Source organism: Cebus imitator, unplaced genomic scaffold (genome assembly GCF_001604975.1).
Source record: "Cebus imitator isolate Cc_AM_T3 unplaced genomic scaffold, Cebus_imitator-1.0 Scaffold128, whole genome shotgun sequence".
Classification (NCBI taxonomy): Eukaryota; Metazoa; Chordata; class Mammalia; order Primates; family Cebidae; genus Cebus; species Cebus imitator.
The window spans coordinates 431,258-457,221 of record NW_016107443.1 but is presented as its reverse complement, the minus strand read 5'-3'; the positions used below and the strand labels follow the sequence as shown (position 1 = coordinate 457,221).

The following is a 25,964-nucleotide window of genomic DNA, read 5'->3' as shown; positions in this document are numbered from 1 at the left end:
ACAAGAGGCCTTCCCTGATCACCCTCTTCAAAGCAGGCCCTTCCCCACACCCTGCTCCCTGTCACTCTCAATCCATTGACTCTGATTGGCTTTCTCCTTAGTGCCTAGCACCATCAGAAAGTATAAGAAGACAACATGGTGCTGGCGCAGGGGTGGACAAAGGGCCTGATGAAATAGACTGGAAAGTCCAGTGACAGACCCACATGTTGCTGAGTTGGGGGATGGTTCACATATTTATTTTACTACTTTAAATTGGACAATATTAAAAAGAAACTATTTTTAGAATAAAACCAAAAAGTGGACCATGCATGCAACATTACCAGGATCCAAGGATAATGATTATGCAAATTCTGTACACTTTAGGTCCAAAAATTAAAAAAAAAAAAAAAAAAAAAAGAATGCTAATTTGAGGCTGGGTACAGTGGCTCATGCCTATAGTCCTAGGGAGGCTGAGGTGGGAGGATTGCTTGAGCCCAGGAGTTGGAGGCTGCAGTGAGCTATGATTGCGCCACTGCATTCCAGCCTAGGTGACAGAGTGACACCCTGTCTCTAAATGTCTCTAATTTTTTTTTAACAAAACAGTGCTGATTTGGCTGTAGAGGATTGCTTCCCCAGCTGAGAGGTTGGCATAGACAATCTGGAAAGACCCGTGGAGCCCAAATATGATTCTGTGTTCAGCATTCACTAGGCCTCAGGCAGTTTCCACTTTGCCAGTAGTAGGTGTTTTCCCCATTTCACAGGCAAGGAAACTGCAGCTCAGAGAGGCCGAGTCACTTTCCCAAGGCCACACAGCTCTCAAGAGGTCAGAACCAGGTTATGTGTGCAGGCCTGACACACAAGCTCATGCCTGTGCCATAGATCACAAGTTTCCGCTGGCTATTTGAAGGTTAAAGGGTGTGACTTTGGCTGGCTTCTTACTAGGGAAATAGAATATTCCTCTCCAACATGCAAAATAGGAGGCCTTTACCTTTAAGGAACTTCTGACTTTCCACTCCAGTCGTCACTTTTATGGGTGCCGCATCGCAGAGACCCACAGAGGAGGTCTCAGTAGCAGCACTTTGAAGTCCCTCCCACAGGACCCCCTAGTTGAGCACAATTGTTGTCAAAAGACCAACATGTTTTGGCTCTTGCTCGCCTTAATACTCCCTCTCCATTCCCAAATACGAAAACATTGGCATTTCTTGGAAAGTGGTTTTGGCTCAAAGCCTGCTATCCATCCCACACTCTCAGACCATCTTCCTCGGGGCCTCTGTTGCTTTATTTCATTGAGTGTTTGTGTTTGGGGGCTGATGTTGCTGCCTCTTTTGTAAGGGGCCTCCTGGCAGGTGCCCAGGGAAGTGTCCTTGCCCCTTGGCTAACCAACAGTCTTCACTGCAGCCCCCTTCTCCACACTGGGCTCAGAAGTGGTGAAAACCCACAATGCACACATGCAGAACCACTGAGGGTTTTTCTCCTTTCTGTGGTTTTTCAATAGTATTTTTAATGTCTCTTTTCTTGAATCAAGGGATAATTAACCTAAATTCATAAATGGTCAGATGGATACGTTTTGACAATTGTACGCACTTTTGTAACCACCTAAAGGAGGCTATAAAACAGTCCTGTCACCCCAGAAAGGCCCTTCAGGCTCCTTTCCAATTCATTCCCTCTCCTCCTTCCCTGGAGCAACAACCACTTTCTGGTTTCTAGCATTGTAAGTATTTTTGCCTGTTTTTCAATTTTGTGTCAATGAAATCTTATAGTATGTGCACTTTTGTATCTGGCTTCCTTCGCTCCACACAATGGTTTTCAGAAGCAGTTGTGCCATTATCTGTAGCAGCAGTACATTGCCTTTCATTGCTGAGTAGTATTCCACAGTTTGGGTGTGGCATTGACCTGTTGACGAACATTTGGGTTGTTTCAAGTTTGTGGTTCTCATGAATAGGACTGCTATGAACATCGGAGTACAAGTCTTTTATGAATATAGGTTTTCATTTCTTTTGGGAGAATACCCAGGAGTAGAATGGCTGACAACAGGGCAGGTGGTTACTGAGCTTTTCTAGAAGGTGGGAGACAGTTCTCCAAAGTGGTGGTGCCATTGACCAGTGGTAGACAATTATTTCACTTGCACCATAGCCTCAACAACTTTTGGTGTTTCTAGTCTTTTAAAATTTTAGCTGTTGTAATGGATGAGATATGGTTGCTTAGGTTTTTTTTTTTTTTTTTTTTTTTTTTTTTTTTTTTTTTTTTATGACATTTTAAAGAATTTTGCAGCATGTCAGTCAATACCAGCTCAGACACTGAAAAGGTCCCATGGGATGGAAACCAGGTGTTAAATGTTTATGGACAGGAGGTTTCTACTAATCGTCCCTGTCCTTAAAGCAGACTCTTTCCAGCCCTGAGGGCTGTCTGTGGGCTGCCTCAGGGCAAGCCCAAGGCCAAAGCCCTAGAGCAGGGAACTGGGGAAGGAGAAGGAGGCCTGAAAGAGAGTCAGAGTGGAGAAAAGGAGGGTCCTTGCCCAGGGAACACTCTGAATCACACTGTGACAGCCACAGGACAAGTCTCAGGGCAAATGGTGTGGCACGCCACATAGACACTGATTGTCTAACATGTAAACAGCCAGCAGGCACAGAACAGCTCATGAGCCCGCTCAGGGAGTCCCAGCCACTTGTCCTCTCAGCTTCTCCGACCATTCACAGCAGATATAACAATGTTTCTGAGGCAGAAATTTGTTACCTTCTAGTTGGCATAGGCAACTGTAAATCCTCCAAAATCCAGTTGCCAGGCATGGAATCTGCTAGGTGGCAAGCATCAGAACCATTGGGTGCCATCCCTGGGAGTGCCAGCTATGGGCTTTCCTGGATTCTACAACCCTATCAGCACAAGGGTGGAGCCTGCCTCTAAAATATTTCAGCCAATCCATATATATTTGAGTATCATGAATTTTACCTTTTTAAAAATAGCCATCATGCTAAAGAGCAAGTCATCAATTTCACCACTTACACACACACACACACACACACACACACACACACACACACACTTCTAGCATTCCTGTTGCTCTTTAACCAAGCCTTGAGTATTGATTTACATGAAGAGATAACTGGAACTCTGGTAGCAGCCTCAGGATGGGAGCTTCCAGATTAGAACTTGAGCTTCCCCTCCCTGGGGTGTGCACTTGTTAGTAGAATGGTGGCTAACTGGGTTAGGGCTTCACCTAAGTCAGACAGGAAATGTCCCACTGTAGGTGCTGGTATATTTTAAGGTAAGTTACACACATCATAGCCCTGAATCATGTATTTCTGGAGCCAGAGAGCTTAGGCCTAGGGAGAATTTAATCAACCTTGGTTTAGGGGGTTGAGGGCTGGGTTAAAGTCAGCTCTGACATTTATTGCAGGGCTTGAGGCAAGCCTGGAGTTCCTGATCTATAAAATGGGGACAATCTCTGCCTACTTCCTCAGGTGGTTGTGAAGTTACAGAAGATACTTGGATGGGCCCTTTGCACACAAGAGACCACACTGTCAGTTTGGTCCCTCCAATATGGCAAGGACCCAGTGTCTTTAGAGCCAGCATTTTTGGAGAAGAACCCAATAAGAAGGCAATAATGTTGGACACAGGCAAGAGCTTGCTAGGGGTAGAACATCAGCAGTCAGTGGAGGAGGAGGGTGCTTTTGAATGGGCAGTCTTTGCCTTGAAAATCAATTACATAAGGCACCAAGGGAGAAAGCTGGCCCTAGATCCTTGAGCCATAGATGCTAACTCCCCTAAAGGACTGTCTACAGGGACCTTTCCTATAGAGAATCCAGTGTGGAGAAAGGGTAGAAATCCAGGCCTTCCTGCTCTGCAAACCAGCAAACCATCAAAGGGTACAAGGAGAGAAGGGAGTGTTGCAGTCCTAGAAGATTCCTCTGGCAAGAAGCCAGGGGTGCCAACTTCCCAGATATATTTGCCTGTCTTGTGCCAGGGACCTGCTGCTTCTCCCTCCCATAGCTCCACCTTCTTACATGAGTGAGGGCCACCTGAGCAGCCGTGGGGCTCCAGGGAGTGAAGCTACTGAAAGCCTTTTTCCTGCTCCCTGGAGTCAGCTCCCTCGTCCCTGCCAGCTCTGTGAATGCCAATGAAACCGACTCTTTCAGTGGATATTTATGCAGTTACAGAGCAAAGAATGGTCCTGACCCCATGTAAATACACTGATTCAAGTCAGAAAGAGCAGCCAAGGGTGCTCGGTGAATTTACTGCAGAAAAGCAGTAAATTGGAAGTTCAGACTTGGGCTGTGGGTACTTGGGCTGCTTCTAAGGTTCTGGTTTGAAAATCACTGGTTTGAAAACCAGTGGGTTCTGGGGTGTTCTGAGTTTGGTAGAAGCAATAAGCCTACCTACTCCCGGCACTGTGCACAGGGTAGGTCACAGGAAGCTCTGCGTTACTTAAAGTAATGCTGGCTTTGCTTACTAAGACAGTGTAACAGTACCATGGTTCAAACACAATAGAAGTGGATTTCTCACTCACTTAAAGCCCCAAATGGATTTTCCTGATGGCAAGTGGCCCTTCTCCTCCAAGCCATGATTCAGGCATGCAGGCCCTTCCATCTTGTGGCTCCACCATCTTCAACAGGGTGCTTCTAAAAGGTCCTTTTGCATCAAGCTGGGGGGAAGGGGAAGAGGGTTGGAGCATCATGTATGGAAGGAAGCTTTGTAGGAGCCAGGCCTGGAAGTGGTGCCCCTCACTTTCAACTCACCTGTCCTTGGCTAGAACTCAAGCACATGGCCACACCCAACTGAAAGGGAGGCTGGGAAATGTAGTCCCAGAAGAAGAGGAGGTGGGTTTGGTGAACAGCTGGCCAGTCAGCCACAGATGAAATATTTCTGGGAAGCACATGAATGAACCCCTGCCTGGGATGCAAGCTGGGCCAGAGACATGGGAAGTGAGAGTTGAGTTCCAAAAAGAAAAGGGAGCACCTATTACAGGCTGTGTCCTTCATGGGCCAGTTGTTGCTAGCTGCAGTGGTAATGGTGGAGAGGGAAGCCCAAGCAGGGCTAGGGCCAAGACAGCAAAGCTAGGCAGACCTGCCTGAGGAACAGATGCAGGCTAAGAAATCCTAGGTTCTGGTCAGAGACCGAAGACATCTCCACTTCTTCCTTCCTGCCTTTCTCTACTCTCACCTGCTCCCTGCACACTACCAGGAACCTTTGCTCTCTCTCCCCCACCTCCCCCAGAAGTGCCTTCCCTGCAGTGAATGTTGTGCATGTTCTGGAAAGCTCTGACCCTCCCTCCCATCAAAACAATCATTCCCTGGAGATTCACAGCTCAGTTCCTGGGGGTGGGGAGTTGGTGGGGTGGGAAGCAACAATCCAACAAACCCAGTCACACCAAGGTGGTACCAGTCTGCTGGGGATGCTGAGAAACAGAGGAGAAAATAAATGGGAAATATCTAGTGGGGTACATGGTAAATGCTTAGTAAATGGTTTATTATTATCAATTTATCAGTGTGTGTGTGAGAGAGAGGGAGTAATGCAGGGGGGAGAGAGAGAGAGGAAGAAGAAGAAGAAGAAGCAGAAAAAGCAGCTAGCAAAGCCCTGCAAATTAAAACATTTTATCTTTTCCTCCCAACCTAATGATCTCACTAGTGAATTGATGGCTTCCTGCTCGTCAGGGCCTGGGAAAACATCAAGATTGTGTTGGTTGAGTTGGCAGTCCTTTAGGGCACAAGGTTAATTGATAAGGGGTGATTCTGAACACCCTTTTGAAGAGCTACTAGGTTGATGGAAAAGTAATTGCGGTTTTTACTATTGAAAGGAATGGCAAAAACCGCAATTACTTTTGCATCAACCTAATAGATACTCCACTAATGTTTGAAGCACTCTTGACTCTCCCCTAAGCCCTCACCAGCCCTGGGCTTCAGCCACCCAACCTACCAGCCTGTCCCAGACACACCTGTCCTCTTCTACCTTTATTTCTGTCCTGCACTTTTGGAAAACCCTCCTCCATTCCACCATCTCCTGCGCCAAAATCCTACTCATGTGGCAAGGTCCAGTTCACAGGTCACTTGCAACAATAAAGATTTGATGACTGGAATTCAGAGGGAAAATACCTGACTGAGGTGGAACAGATGAGGAAGGAGAATCCTGATTTGAATATCCCTCTTGACTATTAGAGGGACAACAGGTGGCTTTAATCATGCTTGGTTACCGTGTGTGTGTGTGTGTGTGTGTGTGTGTGTGTGTGCACGCACGTACACATGTACGCATGCAAACACGTGCATTCTAGAACTCTTCCCCTAAATAAAATAGGAAATAATAACTATAATCTTTATTGGTAACTAGCCAGATGTTATACAGCCGATCTTTTTCCTTCCCCACCCCAACTTTGTATTGTTTATGCTGTATTAGCTCCAACCATGATGCTTGCTTTAGGATACATACAGTGAATTTTTGGGGACTTCAAAAGCCTCACCAACCCTAAGATTTTGTAGAGGGTGTTGTTCTGCTCTTGTGCTTCTGGGCAGAAGGGTGCTTTTGACAAAACAGAATCCCAGAAAGAAGCCTCCCTGTCTAAAAGATGAGTACTCTCCACCCTCTCTTTCCTGCATTGGCTGTGTACTTCTCAGGTCGAGGTTATTATGATTATGATTATTATTATTAGGCAGCATGCAGCTGATGAAGTGAAATAGTGTTTATTTATTGATTTTTGGTCCCCGAGTTGGAACACAAGATCACCAGAAAAGAAACTCTTTCTGTGACTCATCCCAGGAACATCTTGCATTCCAGCCAGCACAAATTTGATTCAAAGAACTTTCTGGAGGGCCCCAGTTATATTTCAGCAAAGGAACACATTAGCTATGCCGACCATCTCTTGAACAGTTTGCTTTTGGAAAGATAGTCATCTTTGGCCCCTTTGTGTGTCTTGTTCTTTATAAGATCTTGAGTCATACCCCTTTCCAGCTGATTCCTCTGTGGTGTGAACGTTGTTATTATAAAGGAGTGTCTTCTTCACAGGTGTTACAGAAGGTTTCACCAACTGGGGAAACATTTGGTCGTGGTGGCCTAAGTTAGTGACATTTAGATATTCACATAAGCCTTGTGACTTTCCAGGCCATGGCTGGTGTAGCAGACACTTGTTGGTGCCCTGCCATTTCCCGCTCAGACTGGCTTCTTATACACCAAATGCTGCTTACTGCAAACACCCACGACTTTCCCTAAAGGTGTGAGTTTTGGGTTTTTGGTTTTAGTCTCAGGAGCACACTAGATCTGCATGCTGGGCTAGCTGGGAGTACCAAGGAATGAATACATCCTCCAGGAGCAGCTCTTGGACAGTGATGGATGGGGAAGGGTGAGTAAACACCCCAGCTTCCTAGCCCCTCAGTTGAGATGACTTTGAGGTCTCCCCAGTGGAACTGAGCTTCAGTTGCCCATAGTAGTGACTTACTTGACAAATTGGCTTTCTTGCATTCCCATCTCACCATTTCACTCCTCTACTGGTGTTGTCTGGGATCTTCTCCCAGATAAATTACTTTCAGTCGATCCTTGCCTTAGGGTCTGTTTGTGGGGGAACCCAAGCTAAGACAACTAGCTAGTTGGGTTCACCAAAACCCTGCAGCCTCCTCTCCTCACTCCCCTCACCATGTTCATCACCATCATTGGTGATGGTTCAATGACCATGATTGGTTACAGTCCTTAAGTTGCCATTGTGGCTGTAGCGCTACAGTAGCATGTTGTGCATGGTGGTGCAGTCCTTTGAGAGCCCTAACTTCTGCATGGAAACCTGGTAAGACAGAAGCCGGCATTCAGGAGGTAGCCAGTTCAGTAACAGGACACTGGACAACTTTGGATGCTGCTATAATCTCTGCACCAGGGAAGCACATACTCAGGAGGTTCCAGTTGGGTGAGCAATAAGTGTTTGCTGATTGTGTCTATAAAGGGATGAATAATTGACTCAAAATCATGTCCTCCCTTAGTTCTTAACGGTCAAGTGCTTAACGGTCAAGGTCATGCCCCTGCCCCCTTTATTTGACCTCAAGTGACTTCCAATGGGCCCAGCAAACTTAGTCATAGTTGTAGGCTCTTGTCTCTATGGAGAGATTTCAAGATAGCTAGGAAGATTCCTCCCCATGACCAGTATCTGAAATGCCTCAATTAGAGTTTCATTTCTTTGTCCATAGCTTTATTACTGGCTGGATTATCTTTATTATACCAATAAAAGAACATAATACTTCAGCCTTATCAGTCATGTACCTCATTGAGAATGAGTTTATCAGCTTCTTTCTGGAAAACTCAATTTTGATAGGAGAAACCTAATTCTGACTGCCCAAGGAAGGGTTGGGGGAGCCGGGGGTTAGGCAAAAATAAATATTAGATGCAGAAAGATGGTACATTTAGATTTTTTTCCTAGGACTGATAATTCAGCCAAGTCACAAGGGAATGTGCTTGATGATTTTTAAAGGCATAGGAGTTCTGCCCAAATTTGGAGCACCTTCCCTAAGTACTTGCAGTACTCAAACTTGTAAACGATGCTGTATTTTATTTTTTACCATGTCCTCACTGTGCTAAGAAGTTCCAGTCCTGTCTCTCCCTCCACCCTGCTGTACTGTAACCAAGCTATTACAGATTACAGCATCCTCTTGTGGCCAGCTGAGTAACTCTCATTCAGTGTTTTCCTCACAGCTTTCCTCAGTTTCTCTGTGTTCTTTCACTCTTCTGTTATAGCTAACCAATTTCTCCTTTGGACCTACAGAAACTTTTGAGTCTTCTCTCCTTCAATTCTTGCTTAGTTACCTCAAAAAGGCTCTTTGCTTTCTCTCTTCCTTTTATCCTTACCCTTGTCCTCTCCTCTTCCACTCCTCCCATGTTTTTATGAGTGAGAAAATGACCTTCATTATCACTGAAAAGTAGGAGAGGAGAGCTACTTAAGCTCTTGTGTCAAGGAGAAGGAAAACTGAAGGATATGAAGTGAAATTATGTGTGGTCAATCAGTAGTAATTTCAGAACCATTAGAAGTGCTCGTGAGTCCAAATTCAAGATATAAAAGGGTCTGGCCACCTTTTTTTTCTCCCTCAGCCTTTCAGTCTGAATAAGAAACAGATTTCTGTATTTATTTGTCTTCCCACCATATTTAATTTCTAACATTGAGAGAGCATTGTTTTCTATTTTCACTTCAAATGCTTATTTCAGCTATGTTGGGGGCTAGGTGGGATTTGTGGGCTGGCCTAGAAACCTTGTCATCAGGTGTAACACTAATCCTGTGGTAAGTGCTTTTTCAAGTTCCTAGTAGCTGATTTTTAAATGAATCTTTGAACAGGCAGGGTTGAGAATGTATAATCCCATTCAGATGCAAAGGGAGCATGGGTGATACTACTCGATGCTCACAGGAAATATGGCCGGTGGATCTGATGATGCCAATGGTGCCAATGACATGATGATGATGATAGCACTGACAATAAGAATGATGGTGAGGATGAAGACGATATTGACAGTGGTGACAACGATGCCAGTGACGACGATACCAATGATGATGACGACAGTGATAATAGACATGATTTACTGAGCACTTCCATGTGTCAGGCAGTGTGCCAAATACTTTACATAGCTTATCTCCTGTAATCATTACAACCACCCCATGTGACAGGTTTTTAAAAAATTTTTAATCCTCATTTTACACGGAGAAAAACCGAGGCTTAGAACTTACTTGCCCCAGGTCACACAGCTAGCAAAATTAGGCAGAGCTGAAGTTTGAACCTAGGCCTATCTAAGTTCAAAGCTTGTACTTCTAACCATTCTCATAGGGGGCCCAGTGCCCAGGGTGATGCTCCATGCCAAAAGGTGCAAGGGATTCACATGCATTAGGCAAAGGGGAAAATCTGAACTCCAGTTCTTTGTACTTCAGAAATCTGCACCCCTTCCTTCCAGTGACCCCTCAGAGGGTCTATTTCTTGCACACTGGTCTCTGGAAAATGTCCTGCTAATGACACAGGATTATAAACAGTCTTTTTCCCAGAACAAAAATTTAACCTTTGTACCTCAATCTAATTAGAAGTATTTTCTCTTGCAGAGGCAGGTTTTTTCCTCCTCTTTGTTCCAAATTTAAGAGGTTTCTTTGTTGCTAGAAAAATGTCTAAAAACCATAACTCTTTAAGATGATGGGCCCTGGCCCGAGACCTTAAATGTGACCTGAGCTCCTGCGTGAGATGGCCGCTCCAGCAACAGCACCTCAGGGTGCTGGGGGTTCTGGGTGTCCAACCAAACTGTAGGGCCTTGGCCCAATGCAGGGATGGGCACTTGCTGTCTCTCGCAGTCCACTGTCCAGATGAGTGTCCCGCCTCACCACCAGCAGCTCTTTATGATTTTCTTCTGTGATGCTGAGCTTCACCAAGACCTGAGGAAGGCAGTTTATTCCTGTTAGTATCAGGAGCAGCCATCTCTAGAAATAAACATTTGTTCTTTTCCTTAGAGAGATCCTTCCATGAACATCACCCCTCCGGCTGTCTAGGGACTAGCATTCTTCCCTTAGAGACTTACTCCTTCCTCTGCAAGAAATGTGAGCGTTGAAGGAGCCCTGTTAAAAGCAGATAATACTGGGAGAATATGGATTTGGTTAATACCTTGGGAATAGAGCCAAGAGAGACAGCAACCTGCCTACAAAGAAAGTGGCATCAGATCTGAGGAATAGATGCATGCCTGGCACACAGTAGGTGCCCACATCATTTTTGAAAGAATGAATAAAAATGAATGGACACGAATCTCGTTCCGTACTCCTGTCTTGCAGTCAGGCCGGTATGGGTCCCCGAACCCATCATAGGTCCTTTGTGGGCAGGCTAAAGGTAGTAGAGGCTTGGAGAACCAGGCCTGGGAGTTGGTGGCATCCTCCTTCCAATTCCTCCTTGGCGCTCCCACCTGCCCATCCTTTGGGGCCCACAGCAATTCCTACCCAGCAGCTCCTGGGAAGCTAGGTTTGACTCCTCCCCAGCAGGCACCACTGGCTCCAAGGAGGGCTGAGTGAGAATAGGGCAGTCCCCCATGTTACAAAAGAGGAAACTGAGTCCCAGGTGTATAAAACAACATTCCAACAGTCATGAAAATTTCAGGTGTGCCCTGAATCTCTTCATTTCAATGACTTACTTATTAGGTTTCACTGAGTCAAGGGGCGGGGGTGTTCTTCTTTTTTTAGCAAGCTCCTCACCTATCAAACTTTTTGACTTTTTTGATGGAATCAAACCATCCCACATACTTTGGTGTGAGATGCTGGTTCCAACAGAGATGTTCTAACCCTGGGTGACTGACTGTGCCGACTCTATAGCTAATGTGTTAGATTCAAGTGCTCTTCAATATCCTTTGAAATGTGAAACAGAGGCAACAGGTGGGGTAATGTGCCTTTAAGGAAGGAGCGCAGGTCTAGGAATAAGTGTAGTCTATGCTGTGTGAACTTAATCATGTCACTTGACCTCTGAGCCTCAGGTTCCTGCTCTTCAAAGCAAGAAGATTGGGGCCAGGCACAGTGGCTCATGTCTGTGAGCCAACACTTTGAGAAGCCGAGGTGGGAGGATTACTTGAGGCCAGGAGTTCAAGACTAGGCTGGGTACCATAGTGAGACCCCAGTTTCAACAAAAATAAAAGTAAAAATCAACTGTGGCAAACACCTATAGTCCCAGCTACTCAGGAGGCTGAGGCAGGAGGGTTGCTTGAGGCTGAGGGGTTGAGGGTGCAGTAAGTAATGATTGCACCACTGTACTCCAGCCTAGGCGACAGAGAGACTCTCCCCCCAGAAAACACAAAAAAAAAACCCAGAAGGGGTGGGTTGGGCCAGTGACACTAAGACTTGTTCAGACAGGGGCGTCCTGGAAGTCTCCCTGGGCCCTGAAAGCTTCATTTCTCCTGCTGAGTTGCAATGTTTTCATTCCTGCACTCCTATTAGAAAAAAAAATTGAACACTCCCCTTACACACACACACACACACACACACATGCATGCACACATATAATTAGATTTACATGTCTTCCCATATTTATGACATACACTATAAAATAAAATACAGGAATAAAAAAGATGAGATGATAAAACAAACATAAATAAATTTTATGATACCTCGGGGCATGACCTTACCTCCTCTCCCTGGGAAGACCTTGGGCTTCCCTGCTGTTTATGGCCAGTTTCTAATGCTTGGCTCCAATTCCATTTTTCACAAATATCAGATCAGAGATAATATTTGTACTCTGTCCTCCCTAACAGATCTTCCCTGTAGCCACTGTAGGTCCTCACAAAATTTAGTCCCAGTTGCAATGTTTGTGGTCACTACTGTTTTCATAAATGAATTAGTGTATCAGGGAACTCATCTCTCAAGCTATTCTGGGCATTCATATTCCCATCAGAGGGCTGTGAAGACCTCTGGATGTAAAAGGCAATCGACCATAAGGCAGGTGACTATTTTGTGTATTCTTCATATTTTAACCAATTTGAGACTACATTCATGTGGTAATTATGTTCACAGCTTTGGTAAAAAGGCCCTGTGCTGATGTTTAAAGCTTAGAAAATTTAATCACTGGTGCAAGTAATTGACAATTATTCTACCCTATGGGAGAGAAAAACCAGTTTTTACCCAGTTGGAATTACTTCTTAGATATTTAGTGCATCTCAAGTCCCGAATGGTAAAACCATATACATGTAGAATTAAACAATGAAAATTATGCTTTTCTTACTTGGCTCATAGAGAGTGGCTGATAATTTTTATGCAGAATTAGGTTAGTCATTGAAGGTTTCCTTAAGTACTGGATGGAAAGCAAAACCTAGACTCAGAATAGAGCACTGATGGAAGGGGGCAGGATTCTTAGCAGAGGTTTCTGGGAAGTCAGCCTTGCAAGAGGGAGAGCCATCTCATGTCTTCCTGGGGGTGGGGGCACATGGGGAGACACTGCAGGGGCTGGGCGGAAGAGGAGGGAGTTTGGTGTGTTGATAGCCTCAATCTTTTCTGGGAAGTAAGAAGGAAGATGGGCCATTGAGAATGTCAGCTCACCAGCAGTCCTGTGCTCTGGCCTTTAGATTAAGGGTCCACAGCCTCAATGTACATTAGAATCACCTGCTGCATCCTGGAATAATTAAAACAGAGTCTTAGGGGTGGGACCTAGGCATGTTTTTTTTTTCTTTTTCTTTTTTTTTTTTTTTTAAGTTCCAGATTACGCCAATGAATAGCAAAATCTGAGAACCAGTGGTAGACTAGCGCTTCTCAGAATTTAATGTACATACAAATCTCCTTGGGCTGTGGAAGGCAGATTCTGATTCAGTGGGTCTGGGCTGTGGCCTGAGATGTGCATTTCTAGCAAAATTCTGGGTGCTGCTGCTGCTGCTGCTCCAAGAACCCCACTTTGAGCAACAAGGGCATTCAGGGGTATTCAATCTTTTGGCTTCCCTGGGCCACATTGGAAGAAAATTATCTTGGACCACACATAAAATAATGATAGGGAATGAGCTAAAAAAATTGCAGAAAAAAATCTCATAATGTTTTAAGAAAGTTTACAAATTGTGTTGGGCCACATTCAAAGCCTTCTGGGCAGCATGCGACCCTTGGGCCACGAGTTAGACAAGCTTGGGTAGACAGTCCAACTTTGACTAGAAATAATTGATAGCTGCCTCCATGCTCCATAAAAACCAAAGCTGTTGATATTTTATAGTTGGAAAACACATATCTTGAGAGAATCTTCAGCATATGTTTCAAGATGTGATTGTTGTAGGGGAAGAAACTTAACCTTGATAGAAAAAAAATCTAGATAAGGCTTATTTCAGTGGAAGAGGAGAGCAAATAATACCTGCAGTTTGTTGGGGATGAAAGGGAACATCCCCAGGAGCAGGGCCCAGGATCTGGCTCCTCCAGCATACCGGAATTGGGATGGAGGACCTGAAGAAGACACTTGGAAGCCCACACCAGAGCTTCCTGGACCTGGGGGTAGGATCTGTCCTGTGTAGCCCAGATCACTAAGGCTCCCCTGAAACTGAGTGTGCCTTCCCAGTGACCTCACTCCATTAATCCCAGGGGCCTCACAAAGCCCTCCAGCAACAGTGACCACTGGCTTGAGTAGCTATGAGACAAACACCTCCCTACTTTCCCACCGTTCTTGGATATCCACTCCTGGAGCATTTGCTCAGGGGTGCTTGGCACTGTGGATCAGGAGCGTCGTGACCATCTTTACCATTGTTTCTGTACTGAAAATGCTTCCAGTTCACAAAATAAAATCAAACTTTGCTCTGCGGTGATCTGCAACTCTGAGAGGGGCTACCAGCATGCCCCAGGGCTTTTGTCCAAATTACTGGCTCAGAAATCAGGCTCAGCCTGAGGTGCCTTCAGGGAGCCTGTTCTGGGCCAGCGTGGGGTCACAGTCACATTCTGAGCTGCTTCCAGTCTGAGTTGGTGCAGGGTCTTCAGGGGGCTGTGACTAAGATCATTTAGGATATAGCTGAGGGCATTGGGGTGAGGGTGTTAAGTTATTTGTGAGTGGCTGAGTGTGTGTGGGTGAGAAGATGAGTGTGTAGTTGTGACTTTCACAGTGTTAAATGCTGGCAACCAACAAATAGGTGGAATTTTGGACTTGGAGAATAGTCTAAACTATCTGAGAGGTCAAGTATTTTTTCTTTTTAAATTAAGCCATAAATGAGTCCTCATTAGAAAAATGTCAATGTGTACAGAAGCCCGTCAGCTGAAATAGGTGCTTTGAGCAAAGCTCTGGAAGAGGAGGCTTGAGAGGCAGACACGACCTGTGTGGACACCCAGTGTGGGGGCAGAGATGTGGGGCAGGTCACTGACTGATCACCGAGGAGTTAGGTCTGAGTCAGCTTCTTCATGAATGTAGCTTCTCATAAGGAAAGCAGTCGATTTGATTTTGTTTTTCTGGGTGCTTCAGAGAAATACAGGGTGAATCCATTCACACACCATCCCTATTAGGAACTTTACTGTCCACAAACTGCTTTCATATCTACTGTCCCATCGGAGTCTCCTGTGGCTGGTAAAGGTGGGTGGCTCCCATGTTCTCCCACCATGGCACCTGTGGGTCTGACTCTCTGCTCTTCCCGAAACAAGAGCCTGGTGACCTCTGTAAGAAGCAGCCTTCTGTAAGTTTTAGTTAGTCTTTTTGAGTTGCAGCTTACTCATCAGTAAAAAGGGTCAGGAAGAGGCTGAAGGAGATGTCAGCTTTAATGCCTCTGCCCACCTTGACGTGCCATGAGTCTATAAGTGGTGTGCCTGCAACGAGAGGGTAAGGATGAGAACACCAGGCTCAGGAAGGCTTAGGTGTTCATTCATGCAGCAATTCATCCAGAATATATTTCCTAAGCACCTACTAGTGCCAGCTGTGAGGTGGGAGACCATCCCCTGCTCCTGGAGAAACAAGTAAATAAGAAATCCCAGTATGGGGGCTGGGCGGAGTCAGGACTAGACAAAGTCAAGTTGGGGTCCTCTGGGAGCCCAGTGAGGATGGGGGATGATCTCAGAAGAAGCAACTTTAGAGCTGAACCCCAGATGAGCAGGAGTTGGCTAGGTGAAGGCTAGGCAGGAGAGAGATCCAGGCTAACGGACAGAAACTAGGGAGACTGGCCTCTGGTATAATTAGATCTTTGCAATAATTAGATAAGGGGTTCAGATAATAATTCTGTGACCCCATGATATGGTTTGTCTCCGTATCCCCACACAGATCTCATGTCAAATTGGAATCCCCAGAGTTGGAGGGAGGGGCCTAGTGGGAGGTGACTGGATCAAAAGACTTCCCCCTTGCTGTTCTTGTGATGGAGTTCTCATGCAATCTGCTTGTTTAAAAGTGTGTGGCACCTCCCCCTACCTCTTGCCAGCCATGTGAAGATGTGCTTCCTTTCCCTTTACCTTCTGCCATGATTGCAGGCTTTCTGATCCCCAGAAGCAGAAGCCTGTAATGTATGGCCCATAGAACTGTGAGCCAATTAAACCTCTTTTCTTTCTTTTTTTTAAATTATATTTTAAGTTCTGGAGTACAAGTGCAGATCATTCAGTATTGTTACGTAGGTATACACATGCCATGGTGGTTTGCTGCATCCATCCCCTCGTCATCTACGTTAGGTATTTCTCCTAGTATTATGCCTCCCCAATCCCCACCCCCTCTTATCCCTTCCCTAGCCCCTCCCACCCCCGACAGGCCCCTGTGTGTGATGTTCCCCTCCCTGTGTCCATGTGTTCTCATTATTCAACACGCAGGTATGAGTGAGAACATGTGGTGTCTGGTTTTCTGCTCCTGTGTTAGTTTGCTGAGAATGGTGGTTTCCAGCTTCATCCATGTCCCTGAAAAGCACATGAACTCATCCTTTTTTATGGCTGCATAATATTCCATGGTGTATATGTGCCACATTTTCTTTATCCAGCCTATCATTGATGAGCATTTGGGTTGGTTCCAAGTCTTTGCTATTGTAAGCAGTGCTGCAGTGAACATACGTGTGCATGTGTCTTTATAATAGAATGATTTATAATCCATTGGGTATTTACCCAGTAATGGGATTGCTGGGTCAAATGGTATTTCTATTTCTAGGTCCTTGAGAAATTGTCACACTGTCTTCCACAATGGTTGAACTAATTTACACTCCCACCAACACTGTAAAAGCATTCCTATTTCTCCACATCCTCTCCAGCATCTGTTGTCTCCTGATTTTTTAATGATCATCATTCTAACCGGTGTGAGATGGTATCTCAATGTGGTTTTGATTTGCATTTCTCTAATGACCAGTGATGATGAGCATTTTTTCATATGTGTGTTGGCCGCATAAATGTCTTCTTTTGAAAAGTGTCTGTTCATATCCTTTGCCCACTTTTTGATGCGGTGGTTTGGCTTTTTTCTTGTAAATTTAAGTTCTTTGTAGATTCTGGATATTAGCCCTTTGTCAGATAGATTGCAAAAATTTTCTCCCATTCTGTAGGTTGCCTGTTCACTCTGATGATAGTTTCTTTTGCTGTGCAGAAGGTCTTTGGTTTACTTAGATCCCATTTGTCCGTAAGCTGAAACTGGATCCCTTCCTTATACCTTATACAAAAATTAACTCCAGATGGATTAAAGACTTAAACATAGGATCTAACACCATAAAAACCCTAGAAGAAAACCTAGGCAATACCATTCAGGACTTAGGCATAGGCAAGGACTTCATGACTAAAACACCGAAAGCAATGGCAACGAAAGCCAAAATAGACAAATGGGATCTAATTATACTGAAGAGCTTCTGCACAGCAAAATAAACTATCATTAGAGTGAACTGGCAACCAAGAAAATGGAAAAAATTTTGCAATCTACCTATATGACAAAGGGCTAATATCCAGAATAAACCTCTTTTATTAATATAATAAATTACCCAGTCTCAGATATACCTTTATAGGAACATGAGAACAGATTAATACACCCCACAAGTCTGCAAGCAGAGCTACTTTCCCAGACAGTTGCTCCCCACTTCCTCGTCTTTCCTGGGCCCTGAATCTTTTCCCCACTGTCTCCATCCAGGGGGCACATGGGCTACATGAGGGTGAGGCCCTAGCAACTGGCTGCAGACCAAGACAGTAAGATCTCCAGGGTCTCCAGCAACTTCCAGATCCAGGTTGCCTGCTTCCCACCTAGCCACACTGCCACTGTTTACTGACCTCTGCCCCACACCCCCAAGGATAATGGGGGCAGGCAGAATAGATGGGTGCCCTCATTTAAACCCATTTGAAAATATTTTACAAAACACAAACAAAATGTTCCCTGTCACCTCTGAAGAAATTCATGCCCCTGGGCTTGAGCATCAGCTGGCTCCTATGATGTTCCTTGATCTGAAGAGGTTCCCTCGCCCACCCTCTGCCCCTGCTAATCAGCAGCTTGGCTGAGTGGGGAGACAGGCCTCCACCTTCTCTCCAGTCATTATCTGGTTACTTGGTTCATCCTCAGGGACACAGACTCGCCCTTTGAACCCTTTATTCATGAGCTGGTTTTGTACTCTCAGGGGTTCGCTGAGGCTTCCAGAACTAGCCCCTGCAGCAGCAATACCCACTATGCTCCCACTGGGTGCACCCAGACCCCCTCAGCTGCTGACTCAGAATCAGAGGAGGGTGCTTTCTGGCAGATTGAACAGGAAGAGGAGGAGATGTAGAGAGAAGGATGGAACGAGGCTTTCTGGGAGGTGGGAGGGTGCATGATGAAGGCCAAGTTCATGTTCCTTTGCCTGAGTATCCCAGAGCCAGCACCATACTTGGTGGAAACTAGGAGGAGGCATGCAAGCCTGTCTCAGCACCAGCAGCTATCTAGGGAAAGGCCTGGAGGTACTCTCGGGCCTGCTTTGGCTGAGTAGTCAGGCAGGTCCAGAGCTGACCTATTGAAGGAGGTGGAAGTGAGGTTTGGGTCAGGGGCTTTGCCCCTCTGCCCTGAGATCCTGCATACTGCTCCCCTCCACCACACCCTGGCCTGTCCTCTGTTCTCCATCCCACTGGGCCTCAGCCCTGTTCCCAGAGACTTGAGCCACAGCAGGGGACCCAAGGGCCTCTCTGCATCTCATTGGTGTGAGGTGCCCTCCTACCCACGTGACATCTGTCTCTGGAAGGCAGGCTGGGACTGGTGGGTAACCAGAAGTAGGCTGAAAGGATGGAGGCCCCTCAAGCCCTCCAGTAACAGAACCATAGCCACTGTGGGATGCAGTCCCTAAGGACAGGAGGAACTCCGGTGATGAAGGGGACAGATGAGACCTCTTGTGGGGAAAAAAAGAGCAACAGTTCAATGACTTTACTGGGAAGGACCTGGCCTCCACTTTGAAGAAATGTTATGCTCAAGTACCATACCTTTCTTGCATGCCTCTGCAGGTGCATACACTCAATGTTGAAGGAGAGGTTGTGGGGACCACTCTTGGCAGGAAACAAAATGCATGGAGGGGTGTGGCCTTAGCAGCTCTCACAGTGGGAGGTAAGCCTGGGAAGCCCAGCCTCTATGTACCTTTAGGCTACTTATTTAATCTCCCTGTGGAATCGGTTTTTCCACCAACAAAATGGGCATAATTATAGGACCCCTGTGGCTGGGTTGTTCTCAACAGAGGGCCTGGCAAATGGCGGATGCTCAATGAGCTGTAGCTCTTGCCATCCGTGGAAGGAACAGGGGCCTGAGGGAGGCTGCCTGCCTTGGCAAAGTCCTCTTTTCACTTTCTAATCAGGACTGTTCTGGGAATGTTAGCAGACCTAGACCAAGGTCAGGCAGAGAAGGGACTGAGGTTTTACAGGAAACGATGAGAGCTGGCACCTGAGCTGAAGGTGTGTGCAAGGAGGTGTAGGAGGCATCCAGAAGTTTGCCTTCCCTCCCTTGGGAGGAGATTGAGAGAAGCATACAGGGAGGGAGAGAGACTGCCATTTCTGCAAGGATGGACAGATGCAACTGTTATGAGAAAGCTGTCTCACAGCTGGATAATCCTAACCCCACAGAAAGACTAAATGTGGCACAGAACATGTCTTGACTTCTGTTGAGTGCCTCTCACCATGAGAATCCTCCTCAGATGGGTGGCTATAGGTGCCTTCTCTGACTGTTGCTGCCCTTGTCCTCACCAGTCCTACTGCAGCTTCCCTTCAGCCTTTTCTTACCCTTCCCCAAGGGTTCTGGCCACTGTGAGGGACAAGGATATAACCTTAGGTTCTCAGGGCCTTCATGGGGCATGCAAGAGGCCAAAAAATATTTGTCCTGCTGATGTGGATGCCTCTCCTGGCATAACATTGATACCTTTGCATGCTAGCAAATCTCTGATCAAACATGTGTTGCCTCCACTAGACTATAATGTCCATGAAAGCAACAACCTTGTCTGTTTCACTCACGATGAGTGAATGAATGAATGCATGCATGAATGAATGGTATATTTGAGGCCAGGCGCAGTGACTCATACCTGTAATCCCAGCACTTGGGAGGCTGAGGTGGGAGGATCACTTGAGGTCAGGAATTCGACATTAGCCCGGACAACATGGTGAAACCCCATTTCTCCTAAAAATACAAAAATTAGCTGGGTGTGGTGGTATGCACCTGTAGTCCCAGCTACTTGGAAGGCTGAGGCAGAAGAATCACTTGAATTCAGGACGCAGAGGTTGCAGTGAGCCAAGATCACGCCACTGCACTCCCGCCTAGGCTGTAGAGCAAGACTCCATCTCAAAAAAAAAAAAAAAAAAAAAAATGCATATTACAGGCATGGCCTCTTCTCAGCTGAATCAGGATTCACTCATCTCATAAAGAACCAGACCCTTCGGCTAAGGCAAGCCCTCTCAGCATCCCTGGGGCCAGACTGCCTCCTAACTCTGTCCCAGGGGAGTTATTGGCCAGCATGCTGGGTCTCCTCGTGGCTTCCAGAGGGAGGCTCTGGATCCTGCTAAAGTTGTTTGCACAGCATCCTTTCCCTCCCTGCCTCTCCTGCCTCAGAGAAACTCCTTGTTCTGTGCATTTGACACATTCTGATTGGAAATACTACAGAGTTGTTCATTTGTTAAAAGTGCCTTACTGTAGTGAGACATTGTTTGTTTATTTCTTTTTTTTCTTTTTTCTTCTTTTTAAAGATGGAGTCTCACTCTGTCACCCAGGCCGGAGTGCAGTGACACGATCTCGGCTCCCTGCAACCTCTGCCTCTCAAGTTCAAGCAATTCTCGTGCCTCAGCCTCCCAAGTAGAGTGGCTGGGACTATAGGTGCACACCGCCATGCCCGGCTAATTTTTATATTTTTAATAGAGATGGAGTATCACCATGTTGACCAGGCTGGTCTCAAACTCGTGACCTCAAATGATCCGCCACCTCAGCCTCCTAAAGTGTTGGGAAATTAAAGGCATGAGCCAACACATCCAGCCTCATTTGTTTATTTCTAACCCCTGGTGTGCTGGGCTGCCTCTCTTTCTTGTTTTGGAGGTTGTGTTGGCAATCTGGGGGTGAGGAGAGGAGGATGAGCTGACCACAGGACTAAAGTCTAGGCAGTTGGGATAGGTGAAGTCCAGAATCTTAGTTGCCCAAGGCCTGCCCAGTGAAACTGAAGATTAGTGAATTATTATTGAGCCCAACCAGACTCCAAGGCTGCTCAGATCCCTGAGTTAGACATGGTGCCTGCCTTCTCCATGGTAACGAGGCTAAATATGGACGGGTTTCCATGGAGAGCCCTTTCGCAGCTGCAGCTCTGCTTCCTCCAGGAAGCATACGCGCCAGGCGCCTTTGGCCTCTCAAGAGGTGACCAGAGGTCTACAGCAGGTGCCAAGGACATTGGGAAAGTGTGCCTGACCTTCAAGGATTTTCGTTTCCAATAAGTATTTCATCCCCCAGCCCTAGGCCCATCGATGTCCCCTTCCTCTTGGCAGACAGATAATAGGAGAGGCCACAGGTCAGATAGATAAGCTGAGTGGGGAAGTGACAGTGGACCCAATGACCATTTATGTAAGTCATCCCATCTTCACCGTGCTCTGGGGAATGGATTTTCCTATTATTGGGAGAAACGGGAATGTCATTGGTTAGAGGGAGACAGAGACAACTGTAATGACCCTTGTGTAAATGCACTGCTCTTCCGCATCAAACCTCTTCTGGAAGAATGATTGCTACAGAGTATTTAAAATGCCTCTTTCCATAGTCATAGCGTATTCAAATGTGACAAGGCATTATTTTTTCCTTAAAGAAAAGTAAGTCTTCACTGCTTCTTCGAATTTGAACAAGTCAAATTTCTGCATTTCTTCACTGTTTGACATAGCAATGTGGACTGAAACATTGTTTTTGTTGAAGGCTAAACATATAAGCTGAGAATTAGGCTTTAAAAATGCCCAGTTTAACCTCACTTAGCTATTTACTGATTACATCACTTGTGTTTATAGCTTAATCATCTTAAACATTATGGTTCTCCACGCACAGATGATTATGTGGGTGTGTTTGTATATAGTAGGAGATATCTCTAACCTGAACCTATACATAGATGGGTTATGCTCCCTGTTTAACTAAGATGTGGAAACTTTCTAAAGATGTAAGAGAGCTCTTAAGGCAATTATAAATAGTCTTTTAAGGAAAAGTCATATTGTATGTTCTGTGTTGCAGGCTAAGTGGCATCAGAGCTGAGTGATGGACGACCTGCAGTCCCAGAACCTCCCCATGGACATGACTGACTCCCCTCCCGCCTTGGCTAATAACAGACTGGAGAATGGCATGGCTCAGCTGATCACCACTGAGGCCTGGAACATCAACTCCACCGACCTGGTAAAGAAGGCCCTGGTGACCGTGCCGGCCCCATCCATTCTGAATCCCCCTGCAGAGTCTCAGAGTGGCATGGCTCTGAAGGTGGCAGCCACCGTGTTGCAGCCCCTGTGCCTTGGGGAGAACCCAGTGGTGATGCCCATTCACATGCAGGTGGAGGGAAGCTCTGCGCCAGAGCTCAATCCCAATGGCAATGCCACCTACGTCATGACCACTCAGGGCCCCGTGCAGCTGCCTGTGGTGCTGGAGCAGCACGTCTTTCAGCACCTCAACTCCCCTCTGGTCCTGCCGCAGGAGGCCCCATGCTCCTCCAATACCATCCACAACAACCTCTTCCAGGGAGCGGAGGACCCCGAGGCCCAACCCCAGCTCCTGGACCTGAGGATCCCCAGCCAGCCGCAGGAGCCCACTTTGCCATTTGAAGCTGTGCTCCAGAATTTGTTTCCCTCCCAGGGCACTCTTGGGCCCCCACCCTGTCAGCCTCCTCCTGGCTATGCCCCTGTACCCCCCCAGCCTTTTAACTCCCCCTTGTCCCCTTTGGTCCCACCAGCCACCCTCTTGGTGCCATATCCTGTGATTGTCCCCTTGCCTGTGCCGGTCCCCATTCCCATCCCCATCCCAGTGCCTCAGAGTTCTGAATCCAAGTTCAGCTCCAGTTTCCCCAAGCCACCATCTTCCTTTGGCCTGCACCCCTTTAAAGGCACCCAGACCCCTCTGGAAAAAGATGAACTGAAGCCCTTTGACATCCTCCAGCCGAAGGAGTACTTCCAGCTCAGCCGCCACACAGTCATCAAGATGGGAAGTGAGAATGAGGCCCTGGATCTCTCCATGAAGTCAGTGCCCTGGCTCAAGGCTGGTGAAGTTAGTCCCCCAGCCATTCAGGAAGAGGCGGCCCTAGACCTGTCAGTGGCAACCCACCGGAAATCCGAGCCTCCACCTGAGATACTGTATGATGGTGGTGCATCAGTGGACAGCCCAGATCACGCAGTGATGGAGAAACTTCCCAGTAGCATGGAAATGTCTTTTGCCCCTGCCACGCCCCATGAGGCCCCAGCCATGATAGATAGTCACATCAGCAGCAGCGATGCTGCCACCAAGATGCTCAGCCAGCCCAACCACCCCAGCAGCGAGGTCAAGGCTGAAAACAACATTGAGATGGTGGGCGAGTCCCAGGCGGCCAAGGTCATTGTCTCAGTCGAAGATGCTGTGCCTACCATATTCTGTGGCAAGATCAAAGGCCTCTCAGGGGTGTCCACCAAAAACTTCTCCTTCAAAAGAGAAGACTCCGTGCTTCAGGGCTATGACATCAACAGCCAAGGGGAAGAATCCATGGGAAATGCAGAGCCCCTTAGGAAATCCATCAAAAACCGGAGCATAAAGTTAAAGAAAATGAACTCCCAGGAAATACACATGCTCCCAATCAAAAAACAACGGCTGGCCACCTTTTTTCCAAGAAAGTAAATAATGGCTTTTTAAAATTTGTATGATTATAATATGGGGAAAGGTGCATTGGTTTTATAAAAAGGCATTTAAAACAAATTATCTTTGTTAATTATTTTGGGGAGTGGTTGGGAAATGCAAAGGTGAATTGGCTCTAGAGGCCCTGTAAGCTAGTATCATTTTCTTTTTTAATTTTTGACTTTTCACAAATGAGTAAATAAGAGCAACCTATTTTTCAAGCAGATTGCACATTTTTTGCAGCTTTAATGGAATATTGGGTGAGTTAGAGGGGTTAAAAAAAGCTATTTTCATTGCCACAAAGTGCTTTGATGATGTAATACCTAATAAAGGGTAGGATGAATATTTCACAATAAATGTTTGTTTGCACTAATTGGTTGCAGTATTCCATCATTTATAAAATTTGCATTCCCTGACTGTCATAATTTGGCCAAAACTCTTGCTTGTAAAAAGCTGTAAGTTATCCGTGATTAGAGACCTAAGCTTTTCAGGTATATTGGAAAATACTGCTCTATGCCCCAGTAAAAGGAGGGTTGGGAATATGGATGATCTAGAGCAAATCATTTCCCATTTTGGCCTTGGGTTTTTTATTTCGTTTGATATATATATGTATATATATATGGCAAAGAAAGGAGACAGGGAGGTGAGTTTCAAGTGCCCGAGGCTCCTTCCAGTTCACACAGTTCTGAGTGTGTAGAATTCTGTGCCTGGACCTTCCATAGTCTAACACAGACATATGTCTCACAACAGAAAAGTAACCTGCTTTCTTCCCCCCTACCAAGAGTTTAGATGGAAATGCCCTTCTTTTCAAGGGCGGTAAGAGCATTGTTCTCAATTATTGAAAATCTTGCAAGTCAGAAGTACTGGCACAGGCCAGTGGATCAAGAGATGCCTCATAGATCTTCCCAGCCTTGGATAGAGAACTTTGAGGGTGGAGCCAGGGAGAGAAGACAAAGTCGTTCTTTTTTAGTTTAGCCCAGTGATTATCAAATGGGGTGATTGTAACCCCCGGGGGATTTCTGGGATTGCCTGGAGACACTTTTGGTTGTCGCAGCGGGGGGGGGGGGGGCGGGGAGGAAGATTGCTACTGGCATCTAGTGGGTAGAGGCCAGGGATGTTGCTAGACATTCTATAACAGATAGGACAGCCCCCATCCCCCAACAAGAATGATCTGACCTGAGATGTCAGTTGTGCTGAGGCTGAGAAGCCCCAGTTAAGCCATTTCTTATGGACAGAAACGACACACCTGGAAGGAGAGTGCAGCTCTTCCCTGACAGCAAAGGCCACCCACACAAATGAGGAACTGCAGGAACTGTGAATGTGCATTTAAAATAGACCTGCAAGGTGGCACAGTACACTTGTGTCTGAAACTGTGCTGGCAAGAGACTGATGATTGCACTCCTGCTTTTAAACTTAAAGCTCTTTTATTTTTTTCACTTCTTGCAATTAGTATGTATCCAGCTGTTACAGGGAGCACGAACAGGAGGAAAAGCAGTTGTGAGACTGTTCTTTTATTACCAGTCCCTCCATGTACAGGGTTATAGTTTTAGCTGGCCCTGTATCATACACCCAGAGTGAATTTTCTTTCTCCTGCTCTTTTCCTGTGTTGTTAAAATTTCTTTTTCAAAATGTGACCAAATAGCTGTTTCTCATCAGGCTTACTAGTCCTAGTCTATAACATTAGCCATACTCCATCCTTTCAGCTGCCACAGGGTACAGTTTTTTTTCCATTTTTATTCCCACTGTGGGTTTCTGGCCGTGTTTCCTGAGCATAGCACGTGTCTTCTGGTTTCAAATGGAACACAAAGGTGCCTGGGCACCAGCGTTTCCCATTCGTCTGCTGTCGTTTCTCACCTTGCTTACGGTTATTTCCTCCTGTCACTGCAGTGCTGGGTGGCCTTCCTGCACCAGTTGATGGGGCCCGTGTCTTTACAATACTCGGGGAAGAGCCGCCGAGTCTCTGGCTTTCAGGGGACAAAATAATGCCATTTGCCCTTTAGAAGTAAGTACTTAAAGCCAAGTGACATACAAGAGAAAAGGAAGTCAGTGGTAACCTGTAATTACCTTATAAACCTCAAGCCACACATTTCTCTTTATTATATCCGGGAAGCCCTTTTCCTGTTCTTTTCCTGTGTTGGTAAAATTTCTTTTTCAAAATGTGACCAAATAGCTGTTTCTCATCAGGCTGGCTACTCCCAGTCTGTAGCATCAGCCAGACGCCATCCTTTCAGCTGCTACAAATGGCAAATTTTGTCCCTTCAAAGCCAGAGACTCAGCAGCTCTTCCCAGTGTATTGTAAAGACACGGGCCTCATCAGCTGGTGCAGGAAGGCCGCCAATCCAA

General features: G+C 46.2%; 1 protein-coding gene across 2 annotated transcripts in view; it reads left to right on the top strand.

Moving 5' to 3' along the window:
• RAI2 (retinoic acid induced 2) overlaps positions 1–23,994 on the top strand; it is a 63,123-nt gene extending 39,129 nt beyond the window's left edge. For both annotated transcript variants that reach the window (XM_017540624.2, XM_017540625.2), the window contains exon 2: positions 22,008–23,994. In XM_017540624.2, the coding sequence (XP_017396113.1) occupies positions 22,032–23,624 (1,593 nt within the window). In that variant the 5' untranslated portion in view covers positions 22,008–22,031 and the 3' untranslated portion in view covers positions 23,625–23,994. The remainder of the gene's footprint in view (positions 1–22,007) is intronic.
• Positions 23,995–25,964: the final 1,970 nt, after the last annotated feature.